The sequence below is a fragment of the Lonchura striata genome, unplaced genomic scaffold, assembly GCF_046129695.1.
Source record: "Lonchura striata isolate bLonStr1 unplaced genomic scaffold, bLonStr1.mat Scaffold_127, whole genome shotgun sequence".
NCBI classification, from domain to species: Eukaryota; Metazoa; Chordata; class Aves; order Passeriformes; family Estrildidae; genus Lonchura; species Lonchura striata.
This window is the reverse complement of record NW_027461091.1, coordinates 46,555-69,387: the sequence shown is the minus strand read 5'-3', so window position 1 is coordinate 69,387 and position 22,833 is coordinate 46,555. Positions and strand designations below refer to the sequence as shown.

Sequence of the window (22,833 nt, the reverse complement as noted above, 5' to 3'; positions counted from 1 at the left end):
AACCCAGTGAGTGAGTGGCATCCCATGGCAATGCATTGGAACAGGATGAGCTTCAGGGTCCTGCCAACCCAAAAGCATTCTGGGATCCTGTGAAAAGTGAAAACTGAGGAATAATCATCATTCCAAGATGAGCATTTCCAAATCATCTCAGGAATAAACCTTGACAGGGTGAAGATGGCAGGGAGTGCCTCGCATTAGAAAGCTGCATGTGACAGCTCAGAATGCTTTCAGCTGTGCTGAGACACTCCCTGGGAATGCCCTCACCTCCAGGCTATCCAGGATTTCCCTGGCACCAAAGATTCTCAGCACGAAGCTGCCGTCCTGGTTGCTGAGCAGCATCTCAAGCATCAGTAACGTGTGATGTTTTCCTCCCTGCAGCTGGAAAGCAGCAGAGTAACTCCTCACCTGGATGTCAGGGTGGTTGTAGATGGAGAGCCCAGTGGGGCTCACTTTCACATCTTCCACAAGCACCAGTTCAATGGTGGCAGGCCCTGGGAGCACAGCCTCGTGCTGCAAGAACAATGGTAGCAGTTACAGAAAGAGGCACAACACTGCAGAGTCCTGTGTGTGCAGGGAGGACGTTTAAAGCAGGCAACCAAAGCTCAGAGCACAGGCTGAGGGATGAGATGCCCACAAGATCCAGAGGGCTCAGTCAGTCAGCACAGGGAAGGGCATCCTCAGGGCTGCTCTGTTCTGCACCCCTGGCCAAGGCAGAGGACCAGGGCCCAGCACTGCAGGATCAGTGAATGATGTCTGACAAGCACAGACAGGGTATTAACTCTGAGCCACGGCCCAAGTTGATACAGAATGATAAGGAACATGCACAAAGTGTTCTAGCTCTAACTCATCTTTTCATGCTTCTTAGCAGGCCACCAAAAGAAATTCTTCCTTAAATGTAAGTACATGAATACTGGACCAAATGCAGCTTTAATCACTCACTCATAACAACATTAGCTCAGAAAAGAAAAAGATTTCTAGAGGAAGTCAGTACTCTGTACCCATTTCACCTCATTGGTAGAATTATTTCCTTGATGTAGAAAGGATGTGATCTTTCCCTAATGGCATAATAGGGTGTTCCACTTAAACATGGAACAACAGTCAAGACATCTTAATATCCCATCTACTAGATTTCTGTTTGTGTTTTTGGCTGCAAGGAAGGAGAATGGGCAGGTTTGAAAGCAGAACAGAGCAGCCCATTGCTGATGTACTTGAAAAATGCACCCATGTCACCTCATTTAAAAAAAACAACTCATTCATGAGCCCACAAAGTGCAGCAGGACTGGCATCTACAGAGTCCTCATAAATTTAAACACAGAGAACAGAACTTAAGAATATGCCAGTGTTCTCTGAACTCAAGGCAAAGTTTACAGCAGTCTCTTTACTAATTATTTCAAAAAGTAAGAAAGAATATATAATACTGTCTTAACAAAGCAGAGCAAAGTGAACTACAAAATGATTGTAGAACGTCAAGTATCCATATTACAGCTCGATTTCTAAGAGAGAGAAACCTCACAGAAAAGTCAAGAACCAAGTGGCAAAAAAGATCACCTCTCAAAGAATTTACTAAGCAGATGCCACACCTGGGCCAAGCTGAGAGGAACCTGGCCCACAGAGTATTTCACATTACTGGTGCCCATCTGCTACCTGCTCTGAGGTAAACCCTGTAACCTCTCAGTGCATATTTAACTTTTTGCCTCAAGTATGTTTTCAAGGTACCACATATAGTTCAAATCCACTTAAATCTTGCTAACAAGATTAAACAGAAATTCCAGTTAGGAAGCAGAATATTTTAAGAGTCAGTTATTGCACATGTCAGGTTATTCCACAGGCTGAAACCTGCCCTTATATTCAGCTTACAAAAGTGACATAAACAGAAAACTGCCAGCTGTTTACACCTGCCCTCTTGGCTCATCATCATTACCTTTTACTATTTTTCTTCCCTAGCTTGAGTATCAACACACTAAGTATTTCAGGGAATGGCTAATGACTTGTAAAATGAGAGCCTGGGCTTATGGCTGGCATCAGAAAGAAAAAAAAAGAGAGCATCAGTCAGAGCCCAGAATAACACATGGTCCATATGAGGAATCAGTCAGCTTTTGCTTTGCTCATGCAGAACTTTCCCACCCAGCTCTGCAGGGGCAATAATCCATTTGCTTTCCCCAGTGACAGCTGCATGAAGCACATGGCTGCTTTAGTGAAGGACAAGCAGCAGAGATTCATTAAAAACCCCTAAACTGAAACAAAACCAACTGAAACACTTCTTTGTAATGCCCTTGCTCAGATGGTTAAAAAACTCCCAAGAATTTGGACAAATTTGATTTGGATAGCAGCACCTAGTGCAGAGGAAAGCAGGAAAACCATGAGCCAGTATCAAACCTCTGCAGAATGAACCAGACTGCACCAGGGAGCAGCCTGATTTGTACAGTACTGTGTGTGGGGGAAATAAAGCCACCAGAACACTGGGCATTGACCACAGGGAAATGGCAAATCCCCCCAGGTACTGTTACCGGTGTTTGGGCTCTGGTTGCCTTCAGGTGGGGCTGCTGGAATCCAGTGGCAGTGGCAGAAATGGCAGCAGTTCCAAACTCATGGTCAGCTACCACAGTTTGTAAGCCTAGAATGCAACAAAGATGAGAAATACATTCAGCTCCTCTAGGCTCATTCTCATCAGACAAGAACTTTCTCTCTCAAGACATGTTCTAGACATTGGACTTGGTTCCTTTTCTCTCCTCTCTTTAATAGCACACACTAAAAAATGCACATTGATGTTAAACTGAAGTATGACTGCAGATTACACTAATTTCTTTAATCAAGTTCAGACACTGCCAAACAGATTTAATCTGGACCTTCAGACAATTAAATGCTCATTTCAGCCCATTCATACCATGCATTTTCTTCTGACCATTGCCCTCCTCCTTCAGAGTCAGCTCCATTGGCAGCTCTGCCTCAATACGAGCAATGGCCTTATTTGTGGATTCCCACACAATACTAAGGGAGCTGGAGTTATCAAATTTCCCGCCTTGCTGGTCATAGGCAGCCAAATCCAGCACTGGATTGCGGTAATTGGAAACAGGAACCTGAAAAAGAAGGAATATTTTGAACTGAACCAATACAACAGGATTTTTTAATCATTAAAAAAAACATGTGCTGAGTTCATGAGGTTTGTTACAACATCAGTGCATAGGGAATGTTCATTAAAAGGAGCCATCAGTGCAAGGCATTCAGCTGTGCTCCAACAGCCCTGAGATTCTCAGCTGGTCAGAGCATAGTGCTGCTTACACCAGGTAGGTTCAAGTCCTGTATGGGCCATTTAGAGTTGGACTCCATGATCCTTTTGGGTCCCTTCCAACTCAGAGCATTCTGTGAATCTCTGAACTCTAAGGGGGTTTTACTGGAGCATGGCTTTGGGGTTTTTCAGCCAGTGAATTACCTTAAGAAAAAAACAAATCCCCAAACCAACAACAACAAAATTGAACCACAGCTCAATGAAATTGTTTTTAAAATTCAAATAAATTATGACAAACACTGCTGTTCGTTAAAGCTCAAAATTCTGGTGTTGCTCTGGTGAAATGCATTAGCAACAGAAGTGCACCAAGGTAAGCTGACACATAATGGAGCCAGAAAAGCAGGCGAGCTCTGAGGTGGCTAACAATACACAAAAGTCTCCATCTCCTCTTGTTATTACATAGAAGCTCTTTAAAATGATTCATTTTAGGGAAGGAGGATGACTTTTACATTTGCCGGGGAATATTAACACAACAAAATGTGGCTTACTCAGCAGCCAACATGTGACAACACCCGTTAGCAAGAAAAACAGAATAGCAAAGTTCCTTATGCCTGATAATCGACACGTTTCTCTTGTCTATTTACTGCAGGACTCCCCCAGCCTGCTCTGTGCAGGGCCCCCAAGGACACAGTGTGGCCACAGCACCAGTTACTGCTCCTCTTGCAGCAGCTGCGATGTTTCACACATGGAGCTCCAAACACTGAGTTTTCTGCTCTAAGAACACCTTCTTCTCCTGACACTTCCCAGGCTTACCAGTTGCTTGCTCTGCTGGAGCAAAGGGCAGGAGAGAGTAAGCTGAGGGCTGCCATAAACAGGAATCAAAGCCAGCCGGGAAGGGAGAGCACAGATGAGCTTCACGACAGCAGGCTCAACCACTGGGAAAGGGTTGGTGACTGTGGGGCTGTTCCCAACTGTTAAGGCAATAACCTGAAAACAGCAAATGAGGAAAGAGTTTAGTTCAGGCACGCTGTATTTCCACAGGTCTCTGTTACACTGTGATATCAGAATGAAAAGCAAAAATACAGTGCTTGGGGATTTACAGCACTATTAAGACACAGGAAGATGTAAAAGAGGGAGCACATCTCAAGAACAATTCTTTATCGCTATGAAAGTACTGTTCCTGGGAACTCTTTCCTCGGTGTTCATGTTCATTACTATCAAATTTGATTCAAACAACAAATCTCATGTAACTGAGAATGGAAACTGCAGGTGTTCTTGCAGAGTGAGAACAGAACAGAACAGCCCAAAGGCAGCATTTATAGCCACTTCAGTGTGTTTAAAAACATCTTATCTTTTATTTTACACTCCTTTTCTAGCCTTCAGCAAAGTGAAGTGGATCTAAAACCAGAGAAGGCTGAGGCAGCTCTGGTCACCTGCCCCATGCCCCCACGCACTGGTGCTGGGAAGAGCCATGCAGGTGTGATGTGCTGGGGACAGCCAGCCTTGCACAGAGCTGCACACCAACAGCAAGGCCTGTTCCTTTGGAATCTGCACTGACAGAAACAGCTCCACTCTGCAAAGTGAGGAAATCAGTGGAACTTGGCAGCCCAACCAAAATGCTTAAGCCTTGCAGAATTGCAGAAGAACACTGTATTGAAGCTAAAAGCTTCATGGGCTGAGGGGGGTGAGTAAAGCAGGAGAAATCACTTCTGTATGTTGGAGAGAACAAAACCAAGTGGAAAATGAGCACAGCCACACTCACCAAGGCTGCACAGAGAGTAGAGCAGTCAATTCCTGGGGCTGCCATTTGTTAGAATAAACAGAATTACACTGGAAGGTAACACAGTTAAGAGGAGCAGGTCAGGCAGGGGAGTCAGCCTGCTCAGTAACCTTCTGCTCTGATCCTGTTCATGCAAACTGAACCTGCACTCATTAGGATGTTCAATGCATCCCACAACACAAGGCTTCCACAACTTGGGTTTATACTGCAATAAACCCATCATAAACCACTTCTTAATGTAATGCTGTGAAATGCTCACTCTAAAATCTGCATCAAAATGCATAAAGAATGTACTTACCCAAGTTCTTTACTGGCTCATTATAAAAGCAGCAAGCTACATAACAGGCATATGGCACCATAGATCTGTCTGGAGCCAGTTCTCAGCACCTGATGGAGGGCAACAGCAAGCCCTTCTGGCACTCACCTGCTCTCCCAGGCTCCTGCACAGCACCCTAACCCAGTGCTGGTTGCTGTTTCGAGGTGTGGCACGTTCAAGTAAAGAGGAGGCAATGCTTTCTGCATCCTCAGCAGCAACCTTCCTGAAGAACTTGGAAGGTTCTTGGACCCATGGCCTGGGTCCTCCTTCAAACAACATATCCTTAGAGGAACCCAAAGTCACTAAAGCGACTGATGGTGGATCGATAGCCTGTAATCAATTAATTAATTGAAAATTAATCATCTATTTACACTGTTTGGTTGTGCTCTGCAAAATAAACCTCCTTCTGAATGGAACAGCTATACTTGGATAAGGCTGTGATTTCTCCCATGCAGTGGTTTGTCAGCACACTTAGCGAAAAACAGAGCTGCACCAAAATCCACAAGGATTCTGTCCAGCTGGATTAGATTAAAAGGAAGTAACAGATCCAAAGACAAGTTTTAGCTGCCTTTTAATCACATCTCTCTCATGAAGGATTACAGCAAAAGGGAGACCCTTACTATATTCTTCTGAGCACAGAGAGATAGTATTCTGCTATACTTTCAAAGAAGTATTTAAAATGGATGAAATTACACCAAATTGTACTTTCACTTGCCAGTGCTCTCTCCAGAACAATTCTGTGTATGAAGTTATTCTCCTACCCAAATTTTACTTCAAACCTGTCTAACAAATTCTGCACTGATGTGCATCCCTGGGACAGCCTGTGCTGTTCACCACCACAGCAGTTAACCTGACATTTAGTGCACAAAAACCTTTCCAGTTTGTGTTTCACAACATCACATTACATTAATTATAAACACAAATCTGTAGTATTTGCACTAACATTTTTTCCATATTGAGGGAAAGCTATGGTGAAATACTCAGACTTCAGCCTGCAGTCAGTGCTAGGCTTCTGCAGATGAGGCAACAAAGCAGCCTCTTCTGTATTTCCATCTATTGACCCTGCACTCAGCTTCTTTCTTATTTTCTTCACTGAACCAGCCAGTGCTGGAATGTAAACCCACCCACCTCAGTTCTTCAAACCTATTCCTTGCATAACCTGCTCCCTGTCATGTAAAGGTGCTTCAGAGAGATCCTGGATCCTGGATCTCTCCAGGAGCACAGGAAGCAGACTCACACTCAGTGGGAGATAAGAGGCGATGGCGATACTGGCACTGAGGCGCACGTGCCCGTGGGTGTACACAACCACCAGCCTGGTGTACCCCTGAAATTCAGCCTTCAGTCTCACTCCACTGCAAAAATCAGCAGTTGGCTTAAGTCTTCCTGTCAGATAAATTAAAAATATACAAGAGCTTAATTGGAAAGAAATGCCCAGGCATGGTCATCAAATTCAACACAGCTGTTTGAAGGCAGCCTACCAGAAAGATGGAGAGAACTTTTTACAAGGACATGTAGGGACAGGATAAGGGAGAATGGCCTCAAGCTGAAAAAAAAAAGGTTTAGACAGGATACTGGGAAAGAATTCTTGGCTGAGAGAGTGGTAGGGCTCTGGAACAGGGTGCCCAGAGAAGCTGTGGCTACCCCTGGATCCCTGAAAGTGCCCAAGGCCAGGCTGGACAAGGTTTGGAGCAGCCTGGGACAGGTGAAATGTGTCCTTGCCCATTGCAGAGGGTGGGACTGGAAGAACTTTTAAGTCTCTCCAACTCAAACCATTCTGCATAAGAAAGCAAATATATCCTCAAACTAAAACTACTCAGACCCCCTCCCCTCTGAGGTTGGCAGTTCTGTGGGGATACTGTACAGAACTATGAATCAGTGATTTAAGGGAGAAGTGTGACTTGGGAGAGGTGTGACCTGTCACCAACTTCCAAACCAGGGAGGGAGTTAAAGCACCTTCAAGTGGGCTGAACACGCCAGGGTTCTCCAGCTCCACCCCCAGCTCCAGCTGTGAGCAGTCGCTCAGGGGGACCAGCTCGCCCCTGTCCACGCTGGTCCGGCCACTGATCCTCAGGGGCAGCTCCAGCACCTGCCCCACGTGTGCCTCCACCTGCAGGAAGTGAACTCCATGGCGCTGGGCTCGCTCACGTACACCTGCCAGGGACGGAACAGGGACAGGCTGGGTCACTGCTCTGCTCCACGCCAGCCCAAGCCCACAGCAGCTTGGTGAGCTTCCCTTTTACTGCTGCTCCTGTCATTCTCTCCTCTGCTTTACAGACTTTGAAGTGTGGACTGCTGTGTGCTATCTCCAGGGGCTATCATCACCAACTGGGAGAGGTTTAGCGTCCATTAAAGAACCTACCTCAGACCAGAGATTTCACAGCAATCACAGCTTTTATTTGCAGGATCTTAACTACTTAATCTTCTGCAACTGGCTTCAGGATACCAAACTATATGGGACAGAATTAAAGCTGTAATCTGTGTGGGTTAACTACTCCTAAAACTACTACTACTAAAAACTGACTCACTGAGGTCAGTAAACAGAACTCTGAAGAGCTGTTCACACAGAAGACAGCTCCTAAAACAGGAAAAAAAAGCATTCAAAAATAACCTATTCAGATTGTGCAATACACTGCTCTGAAGCTCACATGGTCAGAAGGTTTCTTTCTGTCTTCAGGCTTTGACTTATGTTTGAGGATAAGAAGTTTTAGCTGAAAAAATCTTCCTCCCTGTGTCTCCAGCTGGTAACTGTTGCACTGCTAAAAAGCAGCATCTTAGGCTGTTCAGAGAATTATTCCAGAGTGAGTGTGTAAGCTAAATTCTGAACAGATTTTAATTAATGTCACACCCCTCTCTTTGGGGCCACCATATGTACTGTTCCTGCATTCTCCTCGCTCCAAACCACACACACTGACCACCATGACCTAAGAACAGGGGATGGTCTGCAGAAACACCACAAAATCCCTCTTGGGAGCTATGGTTTTTATTGCCATTTTCTCCTAATTTTCCTAAAGTATTGTTTTTTCTTGGCCAACTCGGGTATTTGCAGCCCGTCTGCAGCACGGTGCTCAGTTCAGTTACTTCTCCAGACAGAAATTTCCTTGTACATCCTGGTAACCACTGTCACCCCTTGGTATCAAGGGAGAGCACCCACCTATCACCCTACAGAATGAATTTCCAGTTTGGCTTGTCTGCATCAGGAAGGCACAAAAATGGGAGTCAGGTTAATGCACTGGACAATGCTGGATTCCCTAAAGCACAAACTGAAAGGAATCACTTAACCTGCCACAGGGCAGGAAGTGGAAGGGGATTGCCTATGGCATTCTCAGTGCTTTTGCTGTTTCCAAAAGCCACATTCAAGAACAAGCACTGAACAATGAATCTCTTGCCTTCCTTTCGCCACAAAGCAGCGGATTCCGCACGTCGAACGCCCGAATAATGCTGACCCCAGCATCACTCCCCGTGCTCATCACTCCTGTGACTGTCACTGTGGCTACTGCCTGGTTAGAAGAGGACCAGCTGAAGTTGCCACTTCCACCCTGAGCCTGAAATACAGAGGGAAAAATCTTTCAAACTTTTAATCAAGGACATGGTTTTCACATTCCACAGCTTTGGATATCTTGCATGAAAACCAGGAATGCACTGAGAATAGGACATACAAATAACACCTCAGAATTTAATAAGCAATAGAGAGATGAGAAGATTTCTACCTTTCATTTTAATTTCAGCTTCCTTCACACACCAAAACAAATGTCAAAAGTTCCATTACAGTAAAACATGGGTGAACAGTGGAGCTATTTTAGAATGTAAATTATTTTAATTTCTTTAACTTCCTCAGCATTTCCTTTAACCTATTTAATAATTAAAAATCAACAAGGTGATAAATCTTCTCTAGAGGGACTGTGTGGAAAACAAACAAATCTAAATTATACAGGAGCTTAGCTAGTAATTTTTACCAGGGAAAGAGAAAAAAAAGAAAATGAAGAGGAGGGTCATTTCACTTCTTCCTTTCTCGGAGCACATGCACAATCTGATTACAGGACACAGACAAATAAACAGGCAGAGGTGTGTTACAGGAGATGCATGGGATGTGGTGAGAAAGGCTGAAAGAATCCAAGGGCTCAGCATATTTGTAAAGGTGTTTCAGTTGAAACAGGGAGATGAGCAGAAAACATGAAACAGAAATACCCAATTCTTAATGACTATGAAGTCTCAGGTCCCTGCCATAAACCTCAGACATGTCACTACACTTTCTGTCTCTGACAGTCAGTATGCACTGAGGAGAGAGAGGAAGGGTAAAGCAGCTTCCCATGCAGCTTCACCATTAGCCAGAGCCTGGCAGGAGCTCCACACTGCTACCTGGGAGCAGTGCCCTCCCCAGGAACCTCCACGTGCCCACCTCCCACAGCTGCTCTGCACCTCTCATGCCTGCGCCGAAGGAAGGCAACAGAAACCATCTCATTGGAACAAAGATGAACAAAGCAACCCCCAACAAACCAGACAGATGCCAAAGGAAAACCTGCCAGGCATTCTGGTACCATCTGGAGCGAGTTACTTCAGCTATAAACAGAATTTGGCTAGATCCAAATGTCCCTTTCAATTTATTTTCAGAGAAACTTTATTCACCCATTTGAAATAGCCTGACTGAAGCTATGCAGTGGGAGGCAAACTCTGATGGAGAGGCAGGAACAGTTGAGCTGTGTGTATGCTGTCGACCAGGTGTATTGTGGAATCTAGAGACCAGAAGAAAGGTCTCAGTTTCAGCAAAATTTAAATCTTGGGAGAAAAAAGTTTATATGTTTTTATAGAAAAACATCAGAGTAAAGTAAGAACAGCGAGACAATTATTGCAGTACCATGAAGGAATGTTCTCTAGTGAAATACTTCATTATATATGCAAGATAAGGTGAGAATAGAACTGTGAAAGAGGTAGGAAACAAAACCACATTTCCTTTCCTTTACTGGGAAAACTCCAGCAGAATTATCAACTACTGCAAATGCAGACTTAGTACTAAGATTACCACACTCCGCTGGTGTGGTCAGGCATAGCACGAAGTAAACCAAACTAAGTCCACAGAACAGACAAGTAGAGCTATGCAGGGCTTAACTCAGTGTAGCTGCCCTTAGACTCACACTGGAGAATGCAATTTAATCCTGTGAGATTGATTCTCTCCATGGAGTCACTGAATCAGTAAGGCTGTAAAAGACCTCTGAGATTATCAAGTCCACCACTGAACCATGTCTTCAGGTCCCACACCCCATAATTTTTGAGCCCTTCCAGGGATGGTGACTCCACCACTGCCCTGGGCAGCCTGTGCCATGGCTTGACAACTCTTCCTGTGAAAAAAATTTGTCTAATATCCAAGCTAAACATGAGGATGTTTCCTCTCATCCTATCTGTTGTTACCTGGGAGAAGAGCCTGGCACCAAGTGTCCTGCTGCCTATTTGCTTATAGTTTACTTAACACAGATCCATCACTGAGCACTACTTTATGCTAAAAGGGAGAGGTAGGAGTTGTGCATCCAACACCTGAGTGCAGGGTCTGGGTATCACTGGCCTGGGATAAGAGTCTGGGCTGAGAAAGCACAACTTTCTTTTCCCTACTTAGACTGGAGATACTGGATACTGGCATACAAACCATTTGCTTCATGAAGCAAAAGGAATAACTGACAGCTTGGGAGCAGAGACACACCTAGTAAACATGGAAATCATCCCTTCTGTAAATAAGCTGCGGCCTTTGCCTCCCTGGAACTTTGTATTAGGAGCACAAGATGTGTGGCCACTGAGGAATACTGATGTCCAAGGCTGGCAGAGTGCTGCTAATTAATCTTGTCACTTCTTTGTAGTCACTTCACACTCCCATTCATATTTCCCATCCTTGCCAACAAAAGGCAGCCTCTAATGATTGCTGTGGATCTTTGCATATAGATGCTCCTGGAATTCCAAACCATTCCAGGCATAGGTGCGTGGTGCATGCATGAGGGAGAGAGGAAGGGAAGACAAGAGGTACAAGTCAGTGGGGTTTTTATGTTTGTTGGTTTCTTGGTGCTTTTTTAAAACTGTATATCAACTCCTGTAATTAACGTCCCATGAAGTTCCTGCAAGTTACATTTTGGATGCCACTGTGCCTGAAGTATCCACAGTCAGCCCTAGCTCAGGGGTGTCAGGCCTCAGTGTGCCTGCCTGAGTTACACACCCTGCAGCTGGGTACTTCTTTGGCATACCTGGATGGTAGACTCCTGCTTTTGCCTGCCAAGGAAACATCCGAATGCTGGGTACAAGCAATATTGGAACATAGATCTCCACATCCTGCTGGTTTCTCACTGGAACTGGTAAGGTATGAACACCTCCATCCTGCAAAGTGCAAAACCACGGTGTTATAAATGGCACCACAGAGCTTCCCAGAGTTAATGTTTAGTCCTTAGGTACAGACATGTTCTTGAAAACACCTCAGAGAGGAAGGAAAACTATTTAGGACCACTTATGAACAGAGCTCCCAGTGAGCAAATAGCTCCTGGCAGCAAGGTGTGCCACTGTACTAAAGGAGTGCTTTTGTTATGAAGATCCAGGTGCCCACATTAATTTAAAAGGCAAGAAAAAAGATACTCTTTCATTGCTCCTATTTTGAGACCTCACTTGGAGAACCAATCTGGAGGCTCAACACCTATATTTACTCCTTGCTCATCCCACTGTGTACAAAATTCAGCCTGAAAGAGCCCTTGCTCAGCCCTCCCTCCCACACATTGGCCTTCACAGCTCTGCTGTCACTGCAGTGCTACAACCCTCTGGCACAACACACTGTTACTGCACTTCTGAGGGAAAAACAACTCTCAAGGGATGCTCTTCCACTGAAGAGAACATCTCTGACACAGAAAATGACTGAGGTGTATCACACTGAAGGAGCTACTAAATCCTGCCCAATGAATCACTAAATTGATTTTACAGCAAATGGGTTGAAGTGTTGAATTTTCAAGTGAAAGCAATTCACTTCCACACCACATGCCCTAGTTAGCCATACATTCAGCAGCCTGCCCAACCAGCAGAAAGTTAATGAATAGTAATTTGGAGAAATGTGCAGGCTGATACATTTGGCAAATTGTCATTCCAGAGTTTAAGGGCACTTACCAATTGATAGCAAACTTCCCCAATGTAACTGACTGCCCTCAGCCTGTGAGAGGCCCCTTGCCCAGCACAAGGATCTGCCACAAGAAAAGAAATCAGTGCTGTGCACCACTGCCCTAAGAGGAGTTTGCCACATGCTCGGGAGCAAAATCCCACAGTCTTTAATGTAAGCAAATCTTCTTTTGACTCAATTGGCAGTTTTCATGAAGAAAGAATTTTAGAATTTGGTTCTTAATCTGTTCAAACAAAGACAGCTCAGACCCATGTCATTCTTAGGTTTCCTTTTGCCAGGAAGTCACTACTGCACAGCTCAATTATTTTTAGGCCTACCAGTGAAGCAGAGGAGTTTTCACACAGACACACCTGGTCAACAACTGATGTCAGTGCAGCATCAATCGTGGTCTGACCTGCCTTTACAGCCACCACATAATGACAGGCCCCATTCAGAGAGGACTGCAGCACCTCAAAGTGTTCTCCGGACAGCTCTGTAGTAATTTGGATCTTCTATAACCAAAACATGAAATAGAAATTGCCGCAGGTGGCTGATATCAGTGGGGAACAGAAAGCCCTAAACATACAACAAGAAGTCAGTAAGCAAATGTTTAATCACACAGTTCAAAGACATTCTGCTGAAACTGATTAGAACTCTCCCTGTGGAAGTTTGTCTTTCAGTAAGATTTTACCTTCAGAGACATTAACTCTGCAGAAAGTTTCTTTTTAAATTTCATGCTAAATGTAATTTAACATGAAAGTACCTATATTTATACCACTAAGTAATTCATGTTTTACAGTATTTTTCTATTTTTTTCCTTCTTCAACACAAAAGAACCCATGAATATACTGTCTCAAAGGCACACTACTAAGCTCTAGCTCAAACTCAGATCTGTATCCCAAAAAGCAATTATGGAGAAATAAAATAATATTCCCCTAGATCAAATACTCTCAAAAGCAGTAATTAAATAAATTTATTCTTGTTGCAACTGAATTATTTAAATTTCGTTTCCTCTGCAGTTTAAGAACTATGTGTATTTGGTACCTGGTATATAGAATTAAGGAAGAAGCTCTTCCCTGCAAGGGTGGGCAGGCCCTGGCACAGGTACCCAGAGCAGCTGTGGCTGCCCCTGGATCCCTGTCAGTGTTCAAGGCCAGGCTGGACACTGGGGCTGGGAGCAGCCTGGAACAGTGGAAGGTGTCCCTGCCCATGGCAGGGGTGGCACTAGGTGATTTAAGGTTGCTCCAAGCCCCATCCAACCTGAAAGACATTGTCCAACTTCCATTTTTTTTATACAGCACTTCAGACTCCAGTAACTTCACATGAATCACCCAGAGTGCTTGATTTTTATAAAGTAACAACAACAAAACAAAGGAAAAAATGAAGAGGCAAGAAACAACAAGCTTTGCACTTTCCTCTCTCAATGTAAGTAAGAAATCACTCAAATAATTCCAAAGCAAGTCAGGATTTAGGAGACAGCCACAGAAAAGTATCTAAACATTTCAACTTACATCAGATAAATACACCTTATTGCTTGATTTATCATACACGTCAACTGTAATTTCATAAAGTCTGCCCGTTTCCAGGACCCATCTGTCACCTGGATGAACTGTAAATCCTGCAAAACAGGAAATATTGAACAGCACAAACCAACAGCCTCTTTATCTAATGGTGCCCACACTCTGCAGATGAACATTCATTATTTTAAACTGCTGACTACAGAGATAAAAGAAAATACGTAAAACCTATTTCACACTGAGCTACTTTTATGAATAAAATTCCTTTTCTGTGAAAGCTAACAGTGAACGGAAGCGTGGAGATACAGCATGAAAATCACAGAGACAAGGCCAGAACTTGCATGATTCAGCCAGAAGACTGCAGCAATACCAACCCAAATATGCAGGAGCTACCACACAGACAGTGCTGCTGGGCAGCCGGGACACCCCCTCCATGCGGATACCTGCGGCTCAGCCAAGGAACACATGGCTCAGCATGAGCCAAGATCAGCATTCTCCTGGGACTCCTCAAGCCTCTTTGGCTATTCTAAAGCTAAGTGTGCACTGCAAATAAACATTCTCCCCACTTCACTGCAGGACAGTGAGCACTTTGGAGAGATCTCACTAGAGAATATAATGACTGAAATGTAAACATTAAATAAAGCCCCATACATTTCTACAGTGACTGAGGGGAACAGACATGATTTAAGTGATCTTTTTGCCAACTCAATTTGTTAAAGCATTCCAAGGCATCAGACAGCTATGCTGAGACTGAATTCACAGCAGTGCTGCTTTCCACAGCTCCTGATTTCCAGACTCTGAATACAAATGAGGATAACTTGAACCTTCTGTGTTGCCAAGGGTGGAAAGCTTGTCTCCTGCCACAGAGTGGTGGCTGGAGAAGCATTCCCAAGGAAGGATACTCTTGTGCACCAGGATGAGGTTGGTTTGGCCCTGCTGCAACACAGTCACAGTGGATGTTGCCTGGTCCAGCTTGGCAACTGGCCGGGAGGGATCTCCCTTGGGATGGAGGATGTTGTTCTGGAGCTGCAGCTCGTACTGCTCTGATGGCATTGCTATTTCTGGATGTGAAACAAAACATAGGAAACAATAAAAGCAGGTGTGGCAGTGGCTATCTGCTGCTAATTATTGCTGATTCTTTTTTACTGATGCCTAGTGCACATATTAAATCAATATTTCTAGTGACTTGTAAAAATAGCACTTCTGTCCTCACATCACACACACAAAACCAGTTTCTTGGCAAATTTAATGTCTGTAAAACTGCAATTCCCAACTAATGTCATCTCAGTATTTCAACCTAACATTCAACTGATTTCCAGCTTCAAAAGAAAGAAAAAGCCGAAAGGGAAAAAAGGAGAGAAAACTCAAGGCACTGCATTTTGAAATGGGCATAAAGCCAGATAACCCACATTTATAAAGGCTTCACTTTGTGGAGAAAATCCATTTGCCAATAAAACATTTTCTGTTAGAGAAGTTACTAATCTAAATTTGATTGAAGCAAGAAAGTCAGTCAATTCCTTAGTGACAGTCAACAACTAAAATGACAGTGTTAGCTCTCATTTTAAGTTACCCTTGTCTCCACATCCTTGACAAATCTGCAAGAGTATATTCTTAAGAGTCACAATTTTTTTGACGGAAAGAGCTAAACAGCTCTATCACTGTGTGCCTTAGGAAAACAGTATTAAACATTAACATAGTAGCTTAAACACAATTAAAAATTTATCAGCTGATAAAAATTCACACAAAGCATTAAAAGATAAAAATAAATGAGAATAGAACAAACCTGTGATCTTCCCTTGCTTCGGTTTCTGAACTCTGTACTGAATTGATGTTCCCACCAGAAGATAAATGTCATATGTTGGATTTAAAAATATGTTTTCCAAAATAAGCAATGTGACTTCTGCAGGCTGTACATTCTATTGATAGAGGGGGAAAGAAAAGTAACCACATTAAAAGGAGCTCATTTGTTTGAAAAAGACCATGAAGCAGGAACTTAGAATCTGGAAGTGAAAAACATTATTTGCTGCAATTTTATTTTTATTATTTGGCTCTTTAGTTTCATCTTGACTTTTGTCACAACAAAATGCAAGGGACAGTGAATGGTACAGAGATCTGCTCTGTGCACACAGTGCAAGAATGAAGAAAAAATTAATGTTAATATGAAGATCATTTTGGAGACAACAGAAAAACAGATGTTTATTCACGCATTCAGAAATCAGTCCTCCCCTCTGACATTCAGAAATCTTACCTTATAGATGCTTTCCTGAAGTCTTGCCTTTAATTTACAATTCCCTGTTTTTATTCCAGACACCAGAATGGTATCTCCTTGCTTGGCAACTTTTTCCATTTCCAATATATAGGAAGGTGGGATGTAAGTGGATTCTAAGAACTTTTGAATACTGAAAGGTGAATGTCATGGTTTGACACTGGCACAATGCCAGTGCCCCCATGAAAATGCAATCTCTCAATTGAATGCTGTGAAATGCAGTCGACAACAGAGCAAAGCAGGCCCATGCTTAGTAACAGGAAAAAATTTTATTAAGCTACTACCATAAAAGAAAAAAAGGGAAAAAAACCCCACACAAAGATCAAAATGAAAACCTTGCAAAACATTCCTCCTCCCACCACCCAACTCCAACAAACCACAGTGAGACACAATCTGGACCCCAATCAGGTTTCCACCCTCCAGACAACCGATACTCAGTCCATCCAGGGAACAGAGTCTCTCCTGTGCCACAGACCCCCAGGACACAAAGCTGCCACATCCTGTGCTTCCATGTCACACATGGCACCGCCCGGAGAAAAAAGGTTTGCCATGGTGACCCTTCTCCTTTCCATGCACAGTGCTCTCACCGCCAAATGCATGGATGTACAGACTGCTTTTAGGATTTTTCTTTTCAAGGATGCCCTGCCAAGATGGGGAAAAAACCCAAACAACAGTTCAGTTTTACATTTTTTTGGGACCACAGTCCCCCCCATTTTCCCATTTTCCTCCTGGGGCCGAGGGTCCAAGAACAGAGATCTTCTTCTCTTCTCCTTCTTTGAGGACAGGGGGCACCACCACAAAGCCCCTAACTTTCCTCTGTTCACTCCACTTCTGTCTTTTCCCAGCTGAAGCAGGTCTCTTGACTCACTGACATCCTCCAAAAATACAGGCTCTCTTGGAGGAGAAGATTGATTCACTCAGTGGCTACCAAGGAAAAAGTCCACGCAAAAGCCACTCCTTCACCCCCTCCCATCTAAAATTCCTCCTTCTAACATCCCAGGGTCCAAGGTTTCTCTCTTCCTCTCTTTCAAACCGAGGAGGGGGGAAAAAAAACATTCACAAATCTTTCATTTCTCAAGGAAGGGTTAAAAGTCCCGACTCCCTGGCTGGCTCTCTACCCAAGCTCCAGCTCCCATGGCGGCGGCTGGGCACCTTGCGGCTGCCCCACTCTTCTCCTTCCCTGCGGTGAACTACTGACAAGCTGCTGCTGCTGAGAGAGAGAGTCTGGGGGGGAACAGAGACATCCCAGATTTCTCCACCCTTCCATCTGCAGGGGGCCAGCCCGGTTCCAGTCTCTCCACCCTTGGGCCTACCTGTGTGAGGCCATGGCCCTTCCCCTCCCCACCCAGCCACGGCCGGGCAGGGGAGAGCACAGCACTGCGCGCTGACCGGAACCAAAAAGAGCAAGTTCTCCTGGGAATTCTGCTTTTAAGCCCTCTGTGTTCTCAGAGGCGTGTCCACCTTCAATTGGTCAATATCCAAGTCAACCTCTTCCTTCCGGGAAAATTCTTTTTCCGTGTCAAACCACGACAGTGAATCACAAAGTGAACACAAAATTGTTAACCAACCTTTGTAAACCCACAGAGAAACACCACCAGCATCTACTCCCAGCCACTTCAATTTTTAAGCCGATTTAAGATACTTGCCTGGGACCAGATATCCCAATTTTACTCATTCTTTGAGGTATCTGCAGCTAATTTCTGTGACAGATAAGTTTGTCTGAAGCTTGCTGGTGAGCTATCACAAGACTGCACATGTTGTCTACAATTACCTCTCCAGTTTGTTCAGTAGGTGAGACTGCAAAAACTCTCTGTATTGTAAAAGAACTGATGTGCAAGAACCAAAACTTATGTTTATAAAAGCAATAGCTCAACAAAGCCAGAACGCAACTCTGACCTCCCTCAAGAAGCCAGGACATATTTAACAAATGACTATGAAAATAGTCTGCAAGCTGAAAACCTGTAGTAACTGTTAGAAATGTCAGTTAAAAGTGACAAAAGAGAGGGAAGGAATTTGCCATGAATGGGCAAATGGCAGGTAATTTTGGAAAGAGGAGCATGTTTCATAGGGTGTCACCTTCTGCATGCACATGACCTGCTTGGCTTCATGTGCATGTTCAGAGAAAAACCAGTGGAGCCATCTGGAGAACAGTTATGGATATTAACATATTCCTGACAATTTATGATTTATTTTGCAAAGCTGTACCACCCGTAGAACACTTCTATGGTATCATAGTTATGCTAAAAGTAGAGTAGATATCAATATTAATTTGGTTAAAATCACATCAGCAAATAATTATACTGACAAAAAAAATGCTCCATATGTACCAGGGCTTGGGATATCCAGTCCCACTAAGCCATTCATTCTGGCTCTCACCTGTACCTGCAGTTTCAGGTGTATTATGGGCTTAGCAGGCTTTCCCCAGCCAATGCTGCTTCTCTAAGGCTGCAAAATCAGTTTGTGTTTGCCCAGGAGCAAAGTCTTGCTGGCTCCCCCCATCCCACCTGCAGCGTATTTGGAGTGTCAGTTTGAGGATGGAAGCTGGCTGTTAACCATTCTGCTCTGTAGGAGAACTGGTTTCCCCACAAGGAATCCTCCTATTTCAACACCAGAAGTAAGTGTCCACTGACACCTGAAACCCTTAAAGCTCAGAGAGCTCCTTTCTGAAATGGAAAGTGACCTTTTTTCCTTCGAAAGCGAAAAATAAAACTCTGCTGAAATCCTGAGATAACAATCTTACTGGTAAATCTTCCTTCTGCATGAGATGCTTCAGAAAGATCAACAACTGCATCTGTTTATTTCTAATTATTGCATCAGAGCTACCAGAGCTGCTCACTAACACTATCAGTTAAATTAAACAGAGAAAAAAGTGCCCAGGCTGCTGATAGGTTAAAAAAACCCAAACTGAAACAACTGACCCTTAACATTATAATTTTAGGCACCAGTTCAGTAAACTGCCTAGATGTGGGGAAGTATTTTTTATGCATCAGACTGAACCAACTTTTGAGACCAAAGGAAATTACCGTAGAGCGTTGTGGGAATCTGAGAAGCCATCAGCCTCTGGGTCCTTCACCACTGTCCAGTCAAACACCAACCCTGCCAAAGTGCTGAAAGTGTTTCCTACAAACCAAACAACCAGATTAAAATAGAGAAAGAGCATAGAGTCTTCCTGGAACATAAACCAGGACCTATTTCCCTGGGAAATTTCTCTATTTTATCCCTACAAGAAGAACCATGAAGTACCCTTGAATTTGCACAACACCAAGCCACAAATCCAGCATTGCACATAGGACAAAAACAAATTTACTTTTCATTATTAACATATCACCATATTACCATACTTCACCTGACATTCACAGTTTACAAACACAGGTGGGATGGGCACAGTAACCAAAACACCTTTTATAGCAGCTTGACACATTATTTCCCTTCAGTAGCTGTTCTAAAACTCCCTTGCTTGGAGTATTGTGTGTGCACAAAACTTGATTGTTGTAAGCATGGAATTCATATCAGATCATGGCTCTTTTTCTGATGCTACAAAAAGCAGAAGTTTTCTGCTCCTATTAAGTAACAATGCATTCACAAACGCACTGACTCTTGTAAGCTTAAATGGTGTGTCCCAGAAGTGTTTGTGTAGTAGTTAAACAGATTGAGCAATAGGTGGCTGGTCTCAAGCATCACCTCTGAACCTCCTGTCAGATAAATGACTGTTCACAAAAATATCCTTTTGTAAAATTCTTTAGAGTACTTTAGCTCAAAAGAAAAAAATAACAGACAACTTCACCAGGTATGATCCAGAGAAACTCCTTAAAATTCTCCACTTGGCTTCAAACAATCAACAGTGCTAGTGCATGTATCAGACAGTTAGAACTTTCAATATCTATTTAATTTCCTACAAGCATATCTCTTACCTTCTGAATCCAAAGCATGAATGTTGAGCTCCAGTGGTGAATCCTCAAGGTAGAGCTCTCTCACTGTGGACACAACTTGAATGCCATGAATTAAATCAACGATGGCATCACAGCGAAGCACTTCTCCAGTCACTTGAAGAGACATCAGAAAGAGCACAAGAAAGCACAACACTGGATGTGCTGATCAAGTACAATGATAAGTCAAAGGTGCACCTTAAATTTTGCCAGTGAGACAAGACACTGCCACTGAGGGAACTGAAACTTGGTCATGACCTTCATGAAGAAACTCATGGTCATACAGTGGCTCAGAAAGCAAGAAAAACAGTTCCCTTCCTCACTGAACTGCAGAATAAATCTGCAGAAACTCTGATCTCCATTTACACTGACAGGTACAGGTGTTGTCTGGGAGTGCTTATGCAGAGTTGCTACAGTGCTCTCATGTCCCAGAGAAATTAATGGCTTTTGCCCACAGATAATAAATGCCCATAAATTCCTTCAGTTAGTGACTGCACAGCATTTAATTTGCCACTGGCTGTGCCTCTCTGTTACTATAAAAATAAAAGCCAATCAGGTATATTGTATGACAGACATTGTCATACAAAAAGGCACTTTGCATCTTTTGAAATGTAAAGCAACGGAATTTGCTTTCATAATTTCCAGTCCATACTTTTTATATTTCAGCCACCCCCTCTATTTTTACTTTTATTTTTTTTTCTTTTTGTTAAGAATTACCCTTTCCCTGAATGTATCATTGTTGTGGTTTAAAACCAGGTAGAAATTAAGCTCCATGGAGCTGCTCCTATTTCCTAACCCATCAGGGGAGACTGAATCAAACAACCTTCCCTTAAACCCATGGAGCAGACTGTGGCATTGCGGTGTGGATTTTATAGAGGTGAATAATTCTAACTGGAGCAGTAGGAAAGACCAGGCAGAATTTAACTCACTTTGACATTAATCTCTTCATAAGAAAAAAAAATAATAATTAAACTGGACAGAGCAACAAATACTCTCCTGAATTTTACTGGTTAGAATGGAAGACTGCAGAAGCAAAAATGGAAGCTTGTAACACTCAGCAGGTGAGCAGGCAGGGAGATGAATTGCTTGCACCTGTTATTTTGGTGGCTTTTTAGGTACTGAGTGAAGTAAGAAAAGTCTCTGCTCCCTGCTGCTGCTTTAAATCACCTCACACCCTGAATCAAGATGGTATAAACTAACTTTAATGCAGCACTAACACAAGAAGGTGTTAGAAGGTGTAATCAGGGTTCCTAAATGAGAAGGATGGTAATTGCTGGTCATTGGCATCCTTCAGCTGACGAGCAGCCTACAAGCCTAAGAAATGAGAGAGGTTTTGTACTGCTCTGTGATCAGAACCTCTTTGTCAAAATATCTGTCTGTGGAATAAATACAACAAATGAGCTGCTCCTTACACGTTAAGAGGAGTTTTCCTGAGATGCTTGAAAAACATGTTTTTCTTTTGTTTTGATTGCATTTATTAGTCATATGGAAGATGGTGAGGAAAACAGAAGGGATCAGCTTTATCAGAAATTTATGAAGGATCCCTAGCTGTCAAGCTTTCTAAAATGCAAGTTTTTCTTGATACCACCTCTACTATTTTATATATAAATATATGCATATCTCATGGTTCTTCACCAGTAGGAATTTTTATTGCAATACAACTATGAAATGTTATCTTGTTCTCAGGAAAATAAACACAAATCACATGTGGGAGTGTGATGCAGCAATATGTGTCACGACCAGATTGTGGGTGGTTTCTGACAGCTCCTCTGGCCACACACCAGAACACCCCAGAGTCCTGTTGTAGCTACTCAGAGCTGTGGGCTCCTTGGCACTTCCTATTTTTGCTGCTGGGTTTTGCCTTTGCTTCACAGATCCCTGGCTTCCTGAAGTGTCCTGGGCACAAAGCAGAGCAAGCACTGTGGCAGAATCCTGTCTCTTCCTTCTAATTTCTGTGACTATTACATCTACTTCTGGATCAATAGTAATAAAGTCAATAAATAAAGCCAGTTATCTGATAATTTGTGCCTGAATTGTGTTGTCATAGTTAAGAATAAGTAAAAAGTCCCATCTGGTTATCACAAGACATCCCTATCTAAACTTGTGAACACCTCATGGCACCAGTGAGGAATTTTAGCTGAAGGCCTTTGAAGGAGTTTCTAAATAGTTCTGAGCTTAGGTTCTTTACTACTGGTTCACATTGCTTTCTCAGCTGTGCTCAGGTGAACACTGAGACTGAAATTCTGCCAGGACATCTCTGGAGGCATTGTTAGAGTGCAATTTATGAATCTAAAACTAGCACAGAAACAAGAAAATAGTGAAAAGCAGTAATGGATTTAGAAACATGCTGAGTATGTTTTGTGTCATGTTGGTTCTCCCCACGGGCCACACCTCATTTCTTGAGCCCTGGGCCTCTCTTGGGGCGGCAGAGGTGTTCCAAGTCATTGCAAGTGATGATCGTACTGCTGGTAGCAGAAAGTCCCTGCTCCTGGTTATAAGTGGTCAATATCAGACTGCATGAGGCCCTGAGCAAGCTGATCTAGTGACTGCCATCCCAGTCAGCAGGGGGTTGGAATGAGGTGACCTTTAAGGTCCCTTCCAACCCAAACCAGTCTGGGATTCTGTGGTATCTTTAGAACATAAAACTGCTTTTCCCTCCCCAGCCCTACTTTCATCCAGTCCAATACCTGT

The 22,833-nt window shown here is 43.4% G+C and overlaps 1 protein-coding gene across 1 annotated transcript; it reads right to left on the bottom strand.

The window, feature by feature from the left end:
• Window positions 1–147: 147 nt before the first annotated feature.
• LOC144248451 (nuclear pore membrane glycoprotein 210-like) lies at window positions 148–20,259 on the bottom strand (the record flags this gene model as incomplete). The annotated part of the gene is given in 19 exon segments (XM_077790616.1): window positions 148–159; window positions 265–510; window positions 2,508–2,614; window positions 2,885–3,077; window positions 4,040–4,213; window positions 5,431–5,652; window positions 6,560–6,705; window positions 7,276–7,431; window positions 7,434–7,473; window positions 8,709–8,885; window positions 11,557–11,673; window positions 12,805–12,945; window positions 13,945–14,051; window positions 14,325–14,393; window positions 14,853–15,011; window positions 15,734–15,866; window positions 16,199–16,349; window positions 19,240–19,336; window positions 20,128–20,259. Coding segments are annotated over 19 exon segments (2,579 nt in total), but the record flags the coding sequence as incomplete, so codon positions are not given.
• Window positions 20,260–22,833: the final 2,574 nt, after the last annotated feature.